Here is a 19,017-nt window from a genome sequence, read left to right as displayed (position 1 = left end):
GAGGCATCCGCGGGGTTCCTCCCGCCCTAGGGTGCGGTCCGAGCCCGCTGCCCCGCCGGCTTTACCGTCCCCGGTACCACGCTTCTGACTGAAATTTGTCAGGGGGTGCCACGTAAGGTCGCCAGGTCTCCTCCGGGGCCTCCTGCTCTGGGGACGGAGCCCCGGCCGCCTACTCGTGGCTGCTGCTAGCCGGGCGCCGGGGCGGACGGCGGGGCCGGGCTCCGGACGAGCCCCAGGGCGCCCTGCTTAGAACGCAGCTCGCTGACGCCCCGGCCTTTGCTAAACAGTCCGTGAGGCCGGGTCTAGGAGGTAACGAGGAACCCGGGCACTGTCCCTAGACGCTCCCCAGTGGGTCTCGGGATAAGTATTCCTTTCTCGTGCGCGTCTTCTCGACCAAAGTAAACTTGGCGCTTGCACCAAACGCGTTAAAGCTCCGTGCCGACACCCGCCCTTCCTTGTTTTATTGTTTTGGTTCCCTGTCTTTGTGGCCTCTAATCTCGGGCATTTACTCGCTACAGGGAGCCTCTAAGAAAAGTCCCCGCGGGCTGAGGGGACCAACTGCTGAAGCTGGCACGGTCGTCTCGGGAGCGACTTCTCCTGTAATGGCGCCTGCGTCAAACACTAACATGGCGGACTAATTCGTGCGCGGCGCAAACGTCAGCACCTCTACCCCAGCGGCTCAGAAACAGCGGAGGAGAGCGGGGCCGTGCTCGCTGATTGGCTCGTGGGTGGAGCGTGCGCGGCCGGACGCTCCCCTGCCAGCCAATAAGGAAAGGGATAAAAGGAATTGGCCGCTGCGCCTCCTCTCGATGCATGCTGGGAGCCTGGAGGACTAGCGAGGAGGAGTTGAGAGAACGGAGCGGACGCCATGGCGGCCGACATCGAGCAGGTTTTTAGGTCTTTCGTGGTCAGTAAATTCCGGGAAATACAACAGGAGCTTTCCAGGTAAACTCTCCCCAGACTTTTCTGGTCCTCGCAGGCTGTTAGGGCCTCGTCCATCCTCCCGTGGCCTCTTTCCCGGAGACGCTGTCGTTTCTCGGCTCAGGCCCCGCTACGGCCCCGCCTGGGCCTGGGATCCATTTTCCGGGCCATCCCCCCGATCTTCCGTTCATTCCTTTCGGGGAAGATCGCCCCTCCCGCGGTGTTCTCACACGCCATTTCTTTCTTCGAGTTCAGACGTCCACCTTTCTTTGGGTTAGACACCCCCTACCCTTCAGCTACTCGGAGGCCCAGTGTTCACCAGGGACGGGCCTAGTTCCTTCCCCAGCTCCTCCTCCGCCGCCGCCTTTCCCCTCCCCCTCCCCGCCTCCGCGCATTTCGCCGGCCGGTGTCTACGGCCGGAAAGGGTCTCTAACGGCCGCTCCTTGGGTAATCTTAAAACTTCTTTATTATTGTACGCTTCAGATCGTTTGGCGACCGTAGTCAATTTATTAGACTATTCGGGCCCCAGTTAGTGCTCTGTGCTTTGGATCGGATAGCACTCTTTTAAGAGTTGTAAACTAAAACATCTCAGTTCAGTATAAGACACATGAGAAAATACTCGACAGAGCGATGGAAGGGGGGCTTTGAAACTAGTGATTGCTTAATTTTATTAAGTAGGAGGTGGAGTATGTGGACAGATTTGAAGAACATCGAGCTGTTTTCGATGCTAGTAGACTTCAGAGATTAGCCTTGGTTCCCAAAATTTCAAAGTGTAAGAAATTCCCGAAGTTGTTTACACCGGAAAAGAGTCCTGGTTTTGTTAAATGGCTTTCATTTAGTAGTTTCTTTTGTATAAGATAACCATTTCTTTAAAATACCGTAAGAAAGAAATTTTGAAAAGTGAATGTCCCGAGTTAAAAATGTTCTTAGGAGTGGTGTAAGTTGAGAACAGGAATATGTGAATTAGAAAATCAACTGATAAGCAGTTGTAAATTATATCCCCAAATTAGCTAGGGTTATTGGTGCATATAGGGTTATTTTATTGCTGGTATTTTCATTTTTTTCATGTTGTGATATAATTTTTTTCGTTTTTTTCTCTTTCTTGTGGACAGGCTCGAATGTCACTGCTTCCAGCCTTGTCATGTAGTTGGAACTGGCCTCCCACTCATCACCTCCCAAGTGATGGGTGGGATCACAGGCTTGAGCTACGACCACGTTCCTGGATTTTGTTTGTTTGTTTGTTTGGGTTTCTCTGTGTAGACGACTGTCCTGGAACTTGCCATGTAGACCAGGCTGGCCCTGAACTCAGAGATTCACTTGCCTCTGCCTCCTAAGTGCTGGCATTAAAGATGTGTGCCACCATTGCCTGGCTTTTTTTTAAAAATAGGAATATATATATATATAGTTTATGCGTGTATACATATGCATATGTATATATCCCCACTTTGTTGCTTTTTTTTTTACATTTTGAGGCATAGGCAAGGTTTTTTTTCCATTGTTGTGTTTTTTTTTGTTTATTTTGTTTTTTGTTTTTTAATGAGTTGAAACATAAACTAAGGGAATATACTTTTCCTGGAAACTTCTTGCTGTTTTGAGGGTCTTACTATGTAGGTCTGGCTGATCCAGAACTCATTCTGTAGATCAGGATGGCTTTGAATTTACAGGGATTCACCTGCCTCTGCTCCCAAGTGCTGGGATTAAAGGTGTGTGCCACCCCCCACTACACATCTCTTAATGTGATTATTTTGTCTTGTGTGTTTTAGACATACGTCCTTTGAAGCCTTGATAATATGATACGAACATTTTTCATAACTATGTAAATTCCTTTTGGGACACGTTGTTGGGGAGCAAAGTGGTTTGAAATTCTAATTGCGTTTCATAAATGTAATTAACATGCAGGTAGCTTTCAGAAGAAATTGCCTGGGCCATAGTGGCGCACACCTTTAATCCCAGCACTTGGGAGGCAGAGGCAGGTAGATCTCTCAGTTTGAGGCCATCCTGGTCTACAGAGCTAGTTCTAGGGCAGCTATACAGAGAAACCCTGTCTTGAAAAACAATGAATTTTAGGTGGAGTGACCTTTTCCAACAGACCCACCTTGCTCTGACTCAATGGCTGAGTTGTCACCATGCACAGCCCTTTAATCCTAGTGCTGTAGAGGCAGAGTCAGAAAGATCCTTGTGAATTGGTCCAAACTAGTGAGTCCCAGGCCAGACAGGATAGAAGACCCAGCCTTCAAAAAAATAACAAACAAGATAAGTATGTATAAATGCTCAGAAAAGGTGTAAAGTAATTGTTTTATAAAGTCTGCAGTGAGCATTAGAAAAACAGCATGCTTTAGGACATGATCAGTCTAAGACATTTTCTTTTTGCTTTGCCACTTCAGTAAGCTATTTTTCCTCCAAATGCTTATATATTCATCAGTATAGATAAGTAACCATCTAACGTTTAGGTGGTTAAAAAAACATTTATTGTATAAAGATATATTTCTTCCATTTTTAGTTACAATCAGGACTGTTATTGTTGAGTTTTATTAAAATTATAGAATTTTTTTAAAAATACGTGGCAGGTCAGGTGTGGTGCATACCCTCAGTTCCTACAGTTAGACAGAGGTGGGCAAGACCAGGGCTACATAGTGAGTCTTAAAAACAATAACAAAAAAATAGCACTTGTTAGTACTTATAAATGTTTTTTTTTATTAGACTAGCAAGGTTTATTGTGTTAGAAAACCAGTCATTCCTTACTAAAGTCTTTTGTTCCTTTAATGAAATTGTTGGCAGGTGGTTGTTTTATGTGTGTATATTAAGTTAGTAAAACTATATTTGAAACTGAATGAATTAATTTTGCAAGTTTACACAAACATAGTAAAAAAAATGTTTACTTGAATGACCTTGTTTTATCTATAGTAATATTTTTTTGGCCCCGTGATCTGAAAATAGGTTGAGCCATTTACCATTTTACTGTTAGTATAAACTTGTTCTCTGTAAACTTCTTGAATTTCAGAAATTGTTTAGGTACAGAATTTTTAATAGGTATAAATTTCTAGATGCAATTTTCTTTTTAAATTTAAAGGCATTTCACTCGAAGTCTGAAGTTGAGGATAGGCTACAAGACCTTTACCCAGTTTCTGCCTTGACTGGTTGTGATTAGTGCATAGGGGTGTGTCTCTTGTGGCCACGCTTTCTACCATAATGTTGGATCATCTATTTTTCCTTGTGTATTGGATCATTAATATTAGGTAACTGGAGCCAGGCAGTGGTGGTGCACACCTTTAATCCCAACACTCAGGAGGCAGAGGCAGGCAGATCTCTGTGAGTTCAAGGCCAGCCTGTTCTACAAAAACTAGTTCCAGGACAGTTAGAACTGTTATACAGAGAAATTCTTGTTTTGAAAAATAAAAAACAAAGCACTGTTTTTCCACCCCCTTCCCCAAACCTTAGTTAACTAAAAACTTTAAGTTTATTTTTTTTTAAACTCCCTTCGAAATCAGATTTTAAGGAATTTGTCTATCACAATTGTGAAAACTTTGTGTAAAAATAAAAGCACTCCATCTGAGTGTATAGTGTTAAGGAAGAATTACTAAAGGCAAACATGAACCAGAACACTGAGATGTGTGGGCAATGTAATGTAATGTAAGGTTATGTTAATTAGGTTATTAATGTTGAATTACTTATCATGGTGTGATTCAAGTATTAATGAAGATTGAAAATTTTTCTTGTCAAGCGGAAGGAGTGAAGGCCAGCTGAATGGTGAAACAAATGCACCCATTGAAGGAAGCCAGACAGGTGACCCGGCTGCCTCTGCAAGGAGTCTCCCAAATGAAGAAATAGTGCAGAAGATAGAGGAAGTCCTTTCTGGGGTCTTAGACACAGAACTACGATATAAAACAGGTAAGTTGAGGATAACTGTGTCAAAAGTCTTTTAAAAATTTTGAATATCCACAGGACTGTCTTTAGGTTAATTTTTGTATAGTGTCTTGAATTCCTCCTTTGAAAACAGTTATATTCAAACATGAGCACAGGAGCACTTCCTTGATTTACTGACAAAATAAGGTTTTTAATATCTATTTAATTCAAGTTTTTTTTTGTGACTAAATGGCAGGATTTTTTTTAATGTGTGTCTTTGAAGGATTGTATTAATAGCAGCTCTTTTTAATGTAGCTTTTGTTGTCTTATTTTTGTTTTGCGTGTATGAATGCTGGATATGTAGCTTGTGTGTGAGACTGGTGCCTGAGGAAGGCAAGAGGAGAGGGTATTAGAGCCTATGTAATTGGAGTTCAGACAGCTGTGAGCCGCCAAGTGGCTGCTGAGAACTGATCGGAATCCTTTGCAGGAGCAGTGCAATCTCTTAAACACATAGTTCTATCCCCCAAGTGTCAATTTTGTAAGGTGCTAGAGCCTGAACTAAATTTTTAGTGGTTTTTAAGACAACCAGATTTTGTTTTAAATCACATGCTTAGAAGTTGAGTTGTGCCAGGTGGGTGGTGATCCCAACACTTGGGAGGCAGAGGCAGGCTGATCTGAGTTCAAGGCTAGCCTGCTATGCAGAAGGACAGGCAAGGGTACACAGAGAAATCATGTCTCGAAAAACAAAACAAAAAAGAAGTTGACTTGTTTGTACAAAGCAAGTTGAAACAGTCATTGCATAGTATTTCCTTTTTGGAACTGATTTAAATAATGGGTGCTTAAAAATGAAGAATTTGGGGCTGGAGAGGTGGCTGAGTGTTTAGAGCAATGACTGTTCTTCCAGAGGTCCTGGGTTCAATTCCCAACACCCATGTGGCAGCTCACAACTGTCTGTAACTCCAGGGTCCTACTCCTTCTCACAGATATATATACAGACAAAACACCAATAAAATAAGAATAAATAAAACAAAGAATTTGTGATTAACCACAAAAGTATAGGAATTAGAGTGTGGTATGGTTCTCTCTGATAAGACATAATAGCAAGTCTTGCTTAGATCATAGATAGTCTTGACAATCTTGTTTGTTTAGGTAAAAACTACGATTTTATGCTTATGTAAAATAAGCAATAGAAAATAATTGATTTTTTTTTTTGATATGGTGTCTGGTGTTGGTATTTTTTCCTTCGGTGGTAGGAATCCCTGGTATATTTGACTAACATTTTCTTAAGATTTGTCAAATTTTTAGATGAGCAGGTGCTATATCACTTCTTGTATAAGTTATGGCTAATAAAATGTTATTAGAAGTTATTTGAATGAGAGCATTTTTATCTTTGGACATTAGTCTTAGTATTTCTGTAATTGGAGGTTTTTTATCTTTAATAGGAATTGAAATTAAATATGAAGTAAACTCATTGACATAGTTGTAAAAACTTCTATAATTTGAGAACAAAGCTGGGGGGGGCGGGGATTGTTTTTTTGAGACAGGGTCTCACTTTGTAATTCTGACTGGCCTAGAGTTTTGTAAACCAAGCTGACCTTGAACTCACAGAGACCTGCCAGCTTCTATCTACAGAATGTTGATAATAAAGGCATGCGCTGTCATACCCAACCTAAGAAAAGAATGATTTTCAAAATATTGTGTATTTCTGGGTAGCTATCCATGTATACACACACGTGCATGTGTGTATGTGTGTGTATACGGACTGTCTTATTTGTGGAAATCACTTAATTTGTGGAGTTGGTTTTCTTCTACCATATGGGCCATCAGGCTTGCCTGCAAACATTTTTACACACTGAGCTGTCTCATTGACCCTGAGGGAAAGAAAAATTAACCTTAGATTTTAGTGAAATACTGTTCCATCCTCCCCCACCAGGGTGAAAATTGAAACCAGGGCTCTGCACATGCTAAGCAAATACTCTGACCTGGAACTATGTCCTGCCTTAAAACATAATTTCCTTCTAAATAGGTTTTTGTGTTAGAACAAGAATTTATCTTGAAGATTTTAGTTTTATAAATCCTGGAGAAATGGCAGCCTTCAGGCTTATTGGTCAAGAGATAATAGGTTATTTTGTAAATTTTTATTTACAGTATGATTAATTATATAGTGATTTCTACATGTAAATGAAAATAGTGGCAATTTGTATGAATCTACATTGGGGAATGACTCACAAGTTTTCATTACTTTCAGACTTGAAGGAGACCTCCAGAAAAAGTAGATGTGTATCTGTACAAACAGATCCTACTGATGAAGTTCCTACCAAAAAGTCAAAGAAGCATAAAAAGCACAAAAACAAAAAGAAGAAAAAGAAGAAAGAAAAGGAAAAAAAATATAAAAAGCAACCAGAAGAAACTGAGTCCAAGTTGAAATCTCATCATGACGGGAATGTTGATCTAGAATCTGATTCCTTTTTAAAGTTTGATTCTGAACCTTCAGCAATGGCACTGGAACATCCTGTAAGAGTATTTGGCTTATCTGAGGCCCGTGAAACCCCTTTAGTGCTAGAACCTCCAGTAGGATCAGTGGAGGTTCAGGAGTCGCACGTTTTAGAGACTCTGAAGCCTCCTACAAAAACTGCAGAACGGTATGTTGGATCTACATCAGTAATCTCAGAGCAGCCTGAGCAGCCTGTGTCAGTTACGATGGAACCCTCAACGACCAAGAGTCTGGATTCCTTTGCAGCAGCATCAGTGCCTATGTCAACACCAGTGCTGAAGTCACCTGAGCCCGTTGTGACAATGTCAGTGGAGTATCAGAAGTCTGTGCTGAAATCTTTGGAGACTACGCCTCCAGAGATATCAAAGACCACACTGGTAGAGCTTCCCATAGCAAAAGTGCTTGAGCCACCAGAAACCCTCATGATAGTATCAGAGATACCTACTGAGGTGCACCCTGAACCAAGCCCATCAACAATGGATTTTCCAGAGTCATCTACAACTGATGCACTAAGATTGCCAGAGCAGCCTGTAGAAGCACCATCGGAGATCGCAGATTCATCCATGACAAGACCTCAGGAGTCAGTGGAGCTGCCTAAGACCACAGCGGTGGAGCTGCAGGAGTCGTCGGTGGCCTCAGCCCTGGAGTTGCCGGGGCCACCTGCGACCTCCATGCTGGAGTTGCAGGGGCCCCCTGTGACTCCAGTGCTGGAGTTGCCTGGGCCCTCTGCCACCCCGGTGGCAGAGTTGTCAGGGCCCCTTTCCACCCCAGTGCCTGAGTTGCCAGGGCCCCCTGCGACAGTAGTGCCTGAGTTGCCGGGGCCCTCTGTGACACCAGTGCCACAGTTGTTGCAGGAATTGCCAGGGCCTCCAGCACCATCCGTGGGGTTGGAGCCACCACAGGAGGTACCAGAGCCGCCTGTGATGGCACAGGAGTTGCCAGGGGTGCCTGCAGTGTCAGCGGCAGTAGAATTGACAGGGCAGCCTGCAGTAACAGTAGCAATGGAGTTGACCGAACAGCCTGTGACGACGACAGAGTTCGAGCAGCCCGTGGCGATGACAACGGTGGAACATCCTGGGCATCCTGAGGTGACAACAGCAACAGGGTTGCTGGGGCAGCCGGAGGCGATGGTGCTGGAGTTGCCAGGACAACCAGTGGCAACCACAGCTCTGGAGTTGTCTGGGCAGCCTTCAGTGACTGGGGTGCCAGAGTTGTCAGGGCTGCCTTCGGCAACTAGGGCACTGGAGTTGTCAGGGCAGCCTGTGGCAACTGGGGCACTGGAGTTGCCTGGGCAGCTCATGGCAACTGGGGCACTGGAGTTCTCAGGGCAGTCTGGGGCAGCTGGAGCACTGGAGCTTTTGGGGCAGCCCCTGGCAACAGGGGTGCTGGAGTTACCAGGGCAGCCTGGAGCGCCAGAGTTGCCTGGGCAGCCCGTGGCAACTGTGGCGCTGGAGATCTCTGTTCAGTCTGTGGTGACAACATCGGAGCTGTCAACGATGACCGTGTCGCAGTCTCTGGAGGTGCCATCGACGACAGCGCTGGAATCCTATAATACGGTAGCACAGGAGCTGCCTTCTACATTGGTGGGGGAGACTTCTGTAACAGTAGGAGTGGATCCCTTGATGGCCCAAGAATCCCATATGTTAGCTTCTAACACCATGGATACCCATATGTTAGCATCCAACACCATGGACTCCCAAATGCTAGCATCCAACACTATGGATTCTCAGATGCTAGCATCTAATACCATGGATTCGCAGATGTTAGCATCTAGCACCATGGACTCCCAGATGTTAGCCTCTAGCACAATGGACTCCCAGATGTTAGCAACGAGCTCCATGGACTCCCAGATGTTAGCAACCAGCAGTATGGACTCCCAGATGTTAGCAACCAGTTCCATGGACTCCCAGATGTTAGCAACGAGCTCCATGGACTCCCAGATGTTAGCAACCAGCAGTATGGACTCCCAGATGTTAGCAACCAGCTCCATGGACTCCCAGATGTTAGCGACCAGCAGTATGGACTCCCAGATGTTAGCAACCAGCAGTATGGACTCCCAGATGTTAGCAACCAGTTCCATGGACTCCCAAATGTTAGCATCTGGTGCTATGGATTCTCAAATGCTAGCTTCTGGCACCATGGATGCTCAGATGTTAGCATCTGGTACTATGGATGCCCAAATGTTAGCATCTAGTACTCAAGATTCTGCTATGATGGGTTCAAAATCTCCTGATCCTTATAGGTTAGCTCAGGATCCTTATAGATTAGCTCAGGATCCCTATAGGTTGGGTCATGACCCCTATAGGTTAGGGCATGATGCTTACAGGTTAGGACAGGACCCCTATAGGTTAGGCCATGATCCCTACAGACTAACTCCTGATCCCTATAGGATGTCACCCAGACCATACAGAATAGCACCCAGGTCGTATAGAATAGCACCTAGGCCATACAGATTAGCACCCAGACCCTTGATGTTAGCATCTAGACGTTCTATGATGATGTCCTATGCTGCAGAACGTTCCATGATGTCATCTTATGAGCGCTCTATGATGTCTTACGAACGCTCCATGATGTCCCCCATGGCTGAGCGCTCTATGATGTCAGCCTATGAGCGCTCCATGATGTCAGCTTATGAGCGCTCCATGATGTCACCTATGGCTGAGCGCTCTATGATGTCAGCTTATGAACGCTCTATGATGTCAGCTTACGAACGTTCCATGATGTCCCCTATGGCTGATCGATCTATGATGTCCATGGGTGCCGACCGTTCCATGATGTCATCGTACTCTGCAGCTGACCGATCTATGATGTCATCGTACTCTGCAGCTGACCGATCTATGATGTCATCTTACACTGATCGATCAATGATGTCTATGGCAGCTGATTCTTATACTGATTCTTACACTGATTCCTATACGGAGGCATATATGGTGCCTCCTTTGCCTCCTGAAGAGCCCCCAACAATGCCACCATTACCACCTGAGGAACCACCAATGACGCCACCATTGCCTCCTGAGGAACCACCAGAGGGTCCGGCATTATCCGGTGAACAGTCGGTATTAACAGCTGAGAATACTTGGTCTACAGAGGTGACATTACCTACTGAAGAATCTGTATCACAGCCTGAGCCTCCTGTGAGTCAAAGTGAGATTTCAGAGCCTTTGGCAGTACCTGCTAATTATTCAGTATCAGAATCTGAGACTTCAATGTTAGCATCAGAGGCTATTATGACTGTTCCAGAAGCTACACAGGAACCAGAGTCTTCAGTCATATCAACACCAGTTGAGTCTGCTGTTGTAGCAGAACATGAAATGGTTACAGAGAGACCAGTGACTTACATGGTTTCTGAGGCTACCATATCAGCTGAACAAACTGTGCGATCAGAGCCTTCTGTTATGTCGGAGACATCGGAAACATATGATTCCATGAGACCATCAGGACACGCTATTTCAGAGGTATCTATGTCTCTTCTAGAGCCAGCAGTAACTATTTCACAGCCAGCAGAGAGCAGTCTGGAGCTTCCGTCCATGGCTGTCCCAGCACCTCCCACTATGACTACCCCAGAATCTCCTGCTGTTGTCGTCCCAGAACTTCCTGCTGTGGCCAACCAAGAACTTTCCATTATGGTTGTTCCAGAAACCCCCACTGTGGCTGTCTCAGAACCTCCTGCTGTGACTGCCCCAGACCCTTCTGCTATGACTGCTCCAGAACTTTCCTCCATGCCTGTCTTAGAACCTCCGGTGGCTGTCCCAGAGGTTCCAGCTTTGGCTGACCCAGAGCATGCTACAACTGCAGGGTCAGGTGTTTCTTCCCTGGAGCCTTCTGTGCCTATCTTGGAACCAGCAGTATCAGTTGTTCAACCTGTTATGGTTGTTTCAGAACCATGTGTTCCTGTCCAGGAACCTACTGTGGCCATTTCAGAACCTGCTGTCACAGTTTCAGAGCATAGTCAAGTAATATCACCAGAGATGGCTTTAGAGCCTTCACCACCAATAGTGGAGTCCAATGCTTTTTCATCACATGTTATAAAAGAAAGGAATTTACTTTCTGGTGATCAGAGTTTTGGTCCAGAGGTTGGCATGCAGGAGATTCTGTTGCATCCAGGTGAAGAGCCACATGATGGAGGGCACTTGAAAAGTGACTTGTATGAAAATGAATATGACAGAAATATAGACCTTACTATAAACAGTCATTTAATTGCTAAAGATGATACAGTGTGTTCCGCCGTCATTGGTCCTGCTGGTGAAGCAAGTGAAGAGAAAATCATGCCTGTTGAGGCTAAGGAAGTCACAGAATTGGATACCTGTCCTGCTGTCAGTGAAGCTGATGCAGGAAGAAGCCTATCTTCTCAACTAGCTCTGGAACCAGATACAATGGGAACTAGTAAAGGGTTAGAATTTGTTACAGCATCTGTTCCCAGTTTAGATAGTAAATATGATGGCGATGTATCTTTAACCACTCAAGATACTGAACATGACATGGTAATTTCCACCAGCCCTAGTGGTGGCAGTGAAGCTGACATAGAGGGACCTTTGCCTGCTAAGGACATTCATCTTGATTTACCATCAGCAAATCTTGTTTGTAAGGATACAGAAGACTCATTGCCCATAAAAGAGAGTGACCAGACAGTAGCAGTTGCTCTTAGCCCTAAAGAAAGCAGTGACGATAAAGAAGTACCTCCTCCCAATAAAGAAATAGTTCCTGATTCAGGATATCCTGCCAGCATTGATGAGATTAACGAAGCTGACTTAGTGAGACCATTACTTCCTAAGGACATGGAACGTCTTACAAGCCTTAGAGCTGGCATAGAAGGACCTTTACTTGCAAGTGAAGTTGAACGGGACAGATTGGCTGCCAGTCCAGTTGTAATTAGTATACCAGAAAGAGCCTCAGAGTCATCTTCAGAGGAGAAGGATGACTATGAAATTTTTGTCAAAGTTAAGGACACACATGAAAAAAGCAAGAAAAATAAGAATCGTGACAAAGGTGAAAAAGAAAAGAAAAGGGACTCTTCATTAAGGTCTCGGAGTAAGCGCTCCAAGTCATCTGAACATAAGTCACGCAAGCGTACCAGTGAGTCTCGTTCTAGAGCAAGGAAGAGGTCATCTAAGTCCAAGTCTCATCGTTCTCAAACACGTTCACGATCGCGTTCAAGACGCAGGAGGAGGAGTAGCAGATCAAGATCTAAGTCTAGAGGAAGACGGTCTGTATCAAAAGAGAAACGCAAAAGATCTCCAAAGCACAGGTCCAAGTCCAGGGAAAGGAAAAGGAAAAGATCAAGTTCCCGGGACAACCGCAAAACAGTTCGGGCTCGGAGTCGAACTCCAAGTCGTCGCAGTCGGAGTCACACTCCTAGTCGTCGGAGAAGGTCTAGATCTGTTGGTAGAAGGAGGAGTTTCAGCATTTCCCCAAGAAGAAGCCGCACTCCCAGCCGCAGGAGCCGAACCCCCAGCCGAAGGAGCCGCACCCCCAGCCGCAGGAGCCGCACCCCCAGCCGCAGGAGTCGTACCCCTAGCCGAAGAAGCCGCACCCCCAGCCGCAGGAGAAGATCAAGGTCTGTGGTAAGAAGACGAAGCTTCAGTATATCACCAGTCAGATTGAGGCGATCAAGAACACCTTTGAGAAGAAGGTTTAGTAGATCTCCCCTTCGTCGTAAAAGATCCAGGTCTTCTGAAAGAGGCAGATCACCCAAACGTCTAACAGATTTGGGTAAGTCATATATTATATATATGAGTAATAGATATGAGTTAAGCTTGATTTATAATCTTGAGTCAAAAAGGGTATTTTGGGCGTGTTGGTTTAGATAATCACTCAGTTGTGTTTAGAGAATGAAGGGGAAGTTGAAAGGTAAAAAGACCTGCTGTGGGCAGTGTGCAGAGCTGTAATGTACCTGGACTTGTTATTTCACCTTAATTGAAAGAGTAGTAGCTTGAGAAGCCTTGTTATAACTCAGGTTGATTGTTGTGTGCTGGATATATTTCAGCACATGGCTTTGCAAATAAGCAGAATTTGAAACTTTTCATTTGTTCTTTTTTTTCTTTTTTCCTTTTTTTTTTTTTGAGACAGGGTCTTTGTCTGTAGTGCATGTTGGCATGGAATTTACTATGTAGCCAGCCCAAAGTGGCTGTGTTCTCCTCAAGCTCCTGTTGACTGGGATTACAGGCTGAGCCACCATGCCAGACTTTAGCTATCATATCTTAAAATGGCAACCTAGGATTGTTAAATGGAAAGATTATTCTGTGTACTGTGACAGGTTATTGAATTTAGGAAATTTTGTCTGAGAGTGAGCTGGATGAATGATGCAGTTTATTTAATGAAGTGATTATCACTAATTATATTCTGTTGTCTTTAAAAATAAATGTTTTCTAGCTGTGTAGAGGTGGCACATACCTTTAAACCCTGCACTTGGGAGGCAGAGGCAAGTGGATATCTGAGTTCAAGGCCAGCCTGGTCTACAGAGTGAGTTCCAAGACAGCCAGGGCTACACAGAGAAATCCTGTCTCAAAAAACCAGAAAACAAAAACAAAAAAACAAAACCTCTTTCTTATTAAAACCTGAAGTATGCTTACCTGGTGGGTAATTTTTTGGTTAGGGCAGTCTAAAGAAAAGACAAGACAGCAGAATTGATGTTCCGTTTACTAAAAGTTTTCTGATACTTCATTTTCTAAGAACTGAGGAACGGTAGGTAATTCTCAATGATTATAAGTTACTAAAGGAAGTTGCTAGAATATACTACTTTTACCAAGGGACAAAACTTAAAAGAGTAGAAGGTGTAATTGCCCTAGTAATGGTGCAGGGGCACATTTTGCACAGTGGAGAGGAATGTTCATTCTTGCTCAGTTGAAGGCTTCTTGAAAGAGATGAACTTGGAACTTAATAAGAGACTAAGTTACTGTTAGATTAGAATGAGATTTGTCTGAGAGAGAGACAGAGACTAACTTGTAGCCCACTATGTAGTTGAGATTGACCTGAACATCTGGTACCACTGCCTCCACTTCCCCAGTGCTTGTTTTTGATTGCAGTTTTCTGTGACCAGTTTTATGTAATACTGGGCTTTGAACCACAGGGTCTGTACATGCTCAGTAAGCGTTTTAACTAAGCGGCATCCCTAGCACAAAAACAAAAATGGTTTATGATCATGTTAATTCTAGGAAATAATGTTGCCTTTTATAATTTATGGCTAGGTGATCACAGAGTCATAGTAAGCTATTGTGTGTAGTATTTGCATTGGAAACAAAGAATTGTGTTAATTGTTGACAAGGGTCCATTCACCTTGATTATGGCCCTAACTTAGGGCACAATACTGATGCCTTTAATTTTATTGTCTATGATAACTTTAGACAGAACAAAAACATACAGTGTTTAGGAAAACTGCTTCTTGTATTTTTTTCTTACAGATAAGGCTCAGTTACTTGAAATAGCCAAAGCTAATGCAGCTGCCATGTGTGCTAAGGCTGGTGTTCCTTTACCACCAAACCTAAAGCCTGCCCCTCCACCTACAATAGAAGAGAAAGTTGCTAAAAAGTCTGGAGGAGCTACCATAGAAGAACTAACGGAGGTAAGCTAGACAGACTTTGTTTCCATTCTTAAATGGATTATTCCATGGATGTTGATTTCTGGAGCGTGCCAAAACCTGAATTGTGGGCTGAACTGATAATGGCTGGCACCGAGTGCCCAAAACCCGAAATACAGATGTGGCAGCGGCAGAAGCTCTGTTTAGCAGGCCATTATCCGGGATGGCTAAGCTCCGCTAGCTAAAAAGTTACTTCCCATTACTTTTGCTTTCCAGTTTTAGAAGCCAAACTGACTGAGGAGTGGAACGGTTCGTTTGAATGGAGGAGGTGTTGAGTGAGCAACACGCAGAAGCTCGCCTACAGTTTCGTTTCCATTCACGACGTGTTCACTGATCGCCAAGAGTGTACTGCATATACGCAAAGACACAGACAATCTTCAGAAATGATCTTTTGCCACCGGAGCTTGGAAATTAATGAGAATAGCTGGCCATTGCCTGAAAGGAACTTCTTTCGCATCAACATTTCGGGTTTTGGCTGTTTGGTACCAGCCATTGGCGATAATGGCCGGCCATTATCAGTTCTTCCTGCGGTTCGGGTTTTGGCAGTAACATATTTTAAATATACTTATTTTTGTTTTTAAAAAATTGATCTTTTAAAATTAAGGCTTTTTGGGGAAGCTTTGTTTTACTTTAATATTTTTGTGTGTGTGTGTGTGGGGGGGAAGACGCTGAAATATTGCTGCTAGGATCCAGGAATAACACACTGTTTCATATACTGAAACCTGTTATTGGCTAGCCTTATGCCAGCCTGCCACTGTCAACATACTCTGTTCTCATTGGTTACATGCTTGATACACTCTTGTGTTTTTGGCTAATTGAGCTTTTTAATTCTATTGTAATATTTTCAATTGATAATAGATGTGACAAGTTCTGCTTGTATAGACAGGTCTACTAAAATTTACTCTTAACCTTTTTATAAACGGAATATATTCCTTTTGCTTCTGAGGAAGGAATTGACTTTATATGTTGGACTGCATCAATTGCACCCTCTCCATCATGCCTTATTTTCCATTCTTAAGTTACAGTCCTTAAATAAATTTTACAAAAACATTTATGGAGAGACATGTTACTATTTACCCTGCCACAAATGTTTAAAATCTTTTACCATACATTTGGGAATTATAAAGTTCATGTTTCCTTGCTTAGATCCATTATAGTTTGAATTATAACTTAGAAAAGAAAGACCTAGCAAAAAGCCTCTTGCTTACTTCCAAATGCAAGCTTTTTAATCTAAAAGTCTCTGAACACTTAGCGTTCTGCTGTTGTTGGTCTCATCTTCAGCGTCAGCGCTCTTGCCCCGTCTGACAAGTCTCTCCTGACTTGTTCACCACCACCTGACCAAGATGACTTTCCTTTCCTTCCCAATTCTTCTTTACTATGGAAATTGCGCTTAGAATTCTTGAAGAAATATTCTTTGATTCCCAAACCCTGCCTGAATATTCTCTCTTAAGCCTTTGTTCTCTTAGCACTTATGTACCCTGTTTGTATTATATCAGTTTGCACTTGTTATTGTGTTGCTCTGTAAAAAGGTTCTTCAATTACTTCTTGTATATGTACTCTTGTCTTGTATTAGATTGTAAGCTCCTTTGGAGCAGGGACCATGTCTTTACTTATTTCTTTCTCTTTTTTCTTTTCTCTTTCCTCTTTTCCTTTTTTTTTTTTTTTTTTTTTTTGTATTTTTCTTAAGACAGTGCCCAGTTCAGTGCTCTGCACATAGTAGGTGCTCAATAAATGTTGTTGACTGAGCAGCCAGTGTGTGTTTAAATAATATATCTAGTAAGCTAAATTATGGTTCTTTAAGCTATCATAAATGTTGATTACTTGAAATTGATCTTATGTGATTCTTTTTAAAAAGTTACATGTTATTTTGTATAAACAATATTCATCTTTTGTTTGTTTTTACTTTAAAGAAATGCAAACAGATTGCACAAAGTAAAGAAGATGATGATGTAATAGTGAATAAACCTCATGTTTCGGATGAAGAGGAAGAAGAACCTCCTTTTTATCACCATCCCTTTAAACTCAGTGAACCCAAGCCTATCTTTTTCAATCTGAATGTGAGTATTAGTCAAGTGGTTGCAGACTGATGACATCGTTGTGGGTTTAGTCTACTGAGTGTGTACATGCTGTGATGAATAGTGATAAAGGCTCTTCTCAAAGTAGGACTCTGGTAGTGTGGGGCCTAGGACGTGTGAGATTTAAGTACAGTTCCTGGCACTGCAAAAAAATAAATAAATAAAAGTAAACGTTTCCTTTAGATTTTATTGAGATTTTTTGAAATCATTTATGGTATCTGTTATAATGCATTCTAATTAAATACTGTATTTTAGATTGCTGCAGCAAAACCAACTCCACCAAAAAGCCAAGTAACATTAACAAAGGAATTTCCTGTGTCATCTGGATCTCAGCATCGGAAAAAAGAAGCTGATAGTGTTTATGGAGAATGGGTTCCTGTAGAGAAAAACGGTGAAGAAAACAAGGATGACGATAATGTTTTCAGCAGCAGCTTGCCCTCAGAGGTAAGTAGTAGGAATATGTGTGTTTGTTTTTATGTCTGAATCTCCCATTTTATTGTTATTTTATATCTGATTTGGATTCTGTTTCACTCTTCTTAGGGCCGGGTTAAACGGCAGGGCCGGGTTAAACGACAGATGAAACAACCCGCAGCTTCTCATTTGACAGTAACTCGATGCAATTCACTTTGTGGAACGAAGCCACAAAGTGAAAAGCATCGAATTGCAGAGAAAAGTGTTATCACATCCCTACCCAACATTGGGCCCTCCATGCACTTGTGGGAAGGGAGCCCAAGGTACAACTATTTAGCTTCCCGTTTTGCTTCTAGGCTCTATAGCTCTAGATTTTGGTGGTAGCAAGTATGTTGGGTGGAGGGATTCAGGGGAGAGAAGGCAGATCCTCAGGTTCAACACAAGAACTGGATTGAAAAAGTCATTGCAGGTTGATGTGAACATCGTGGGCACATAGCCCATTGCCCTTAAGTGATGGTTTCTTAATATTTCTCTGGGTTTTCAGATAGCCTTTGATTTCAATAATTTTCCCTTCCTTGTGCTACCTTAGCCCTTTTGAATTCTTGTGTTTAACCTAGTGTTCAGCCTTGGTTCTCCATTCCCTACTCTTTCCCCTCTTTGCTACTATTGAAAGTTGGAGGAGTGAAATTTACACATTGAAATCTCTCAAGGCAATAGTTGTATCTTGTCAAAAGGACGCAGTAACAATGCCAAATGTCAAAACAACCCCATTAAAATGCCGCCTGATTAAGTAATGTGCTGCTAAGTACAGTGCACATGAGAACAGCAAAACTGTATATATATGTAAATATATATATATCTGTATCTTTGTATGTATCTCTGTATCTGTATCTTTGCTGTGTCTTTTAATAAACAGTTTACTTTTATTTAACTTGTTGTGCAAAATCACGCTTGGGGATCTGGGAGGGTGGAGACTTGACTAGGGGAGGTGGGAGTTAGAGACTAACAGTCGTCACCTTGCCCTCGGTTTCCAAAGCCTTGACATTCGTCCATAGATACCTGATGCCCTTATGGACTCCTTTTTCTTGCAGTTCTGGGATATGTAGGTCTGAGAGACCTCGACTCTTCACTTGAGGTTCCCTACATTGGCCATAAACATTTTCCAGTAGACACTTCCAATTCTACAAATAAATCTTGTTTATAAAGTCAAAGTAAATAGAGCTCAAATCAGAAACTTTTTCATGTAGTACTTTTCCCCAGAGATAATCACAGGCGACATTTTCACTGTGTTTTTTTGACCTGCGGCATTTTGAATGGGAACAGTTCTAAATAGTAATACTGATGAACGTAACTGGCCAGTGTAGATAACTTATTTACAGTTAAAGGTGATGGTCTGTAGTCACACAGAGTTCAGCAACTGAATCAAATCAAAACATCACCAGTGAGGAGAAGGGTATCTGGTTTGGACTTTAAGTTGAAGCAAGTTCAGTGCTCATATACTAATCCCCAAATCGGGCGGGCTACTTCCACATCTTAGGAGGGAACGCTAACTGACATCTGCAGCTAATTTAATCTTCTTGTAGTAGCTGAATATAAACCAGGTGAGGGTTGTACAAAATTAGATGTCCTGATATATATATGCTTTTAGTAGTTTATTTCAGATTATTATTTAAACAGTTGGGAAGAACATAGCCAGAGAG

The 19,017-nt window shown here is 42.9% G+C and overlaps 1 protein-coding gene across 9 annotated transcripts in view; it reads left to right on the top strand.

Annotated features, from left to right (window-relative positions):
* Positions 1 to 153: 153 nt before the first annotated feature.
* Positions 154 to 19,017, top strand: part of Son (SON DNA and RNA binding protein) — a 32,996-nt gene continuing 14,132 nt past the window's right edge. For 7 of the 9 annotated variants that reach the window (XR_007229590.3, XM_048422540.3, XM_048422543.3 and 4 more), the window contains exons 1-7: positions 154 to 309; positions 519 to 945; positions 4,643 to 4,809; positions 7,013 to 12,967; positions 14,656 to 14,816; positions 16,742 to 16,888; positions 17,162 to 17,350. Coding sequence is in view for 8 of the 9 variants with exons in the window: in XM_048422540.3 (XP_048278497.3) it covers positions 869 to 945; positions 4,643 to 4,809; positions 7,013 to 12,967; positions 14,656 to 14,816; positions 16,742 to 16,888; positions 17,162 to 17,350 (6,696 nt within the window). In the remaining variant the exon portion in view is untranslated. Of the gene's footprint in view, positions 310 to 518; positions 946 to 4,642; positions 4,810 to 7,012; positions 12,968 to 14,655; positions 14,817 to 15,047; positions 15,882 to 16,741; positions 16,889 to 17,161; positions 17,351 to 17,446; positions 18,249 to 19,017 lie in introns of those variants that run through there. The other 2 variants (XM_048422547.3, XM_048422550.3) reach the window with 2 other exon arrangements.

Source organism: Myodes glareolus, chromosome 2 (genome assembly GCF_982192425.1).
Source record: "Myodes glareolus chromosome 2, mMyoGla1.1, whole genome shotgun sequence".
NCBI classification, from domain to species: domain Eukaryota; kingdom Metazoa; phylum Chordata; class Mammalia; order Rodentia; family Cricetidae; genus Myodes; species Myodes glareolus.
Note: the sequence above shows the minus strand (reverse complement) of the source record. Positions and strands in the feature narration are given on the sequence as shown.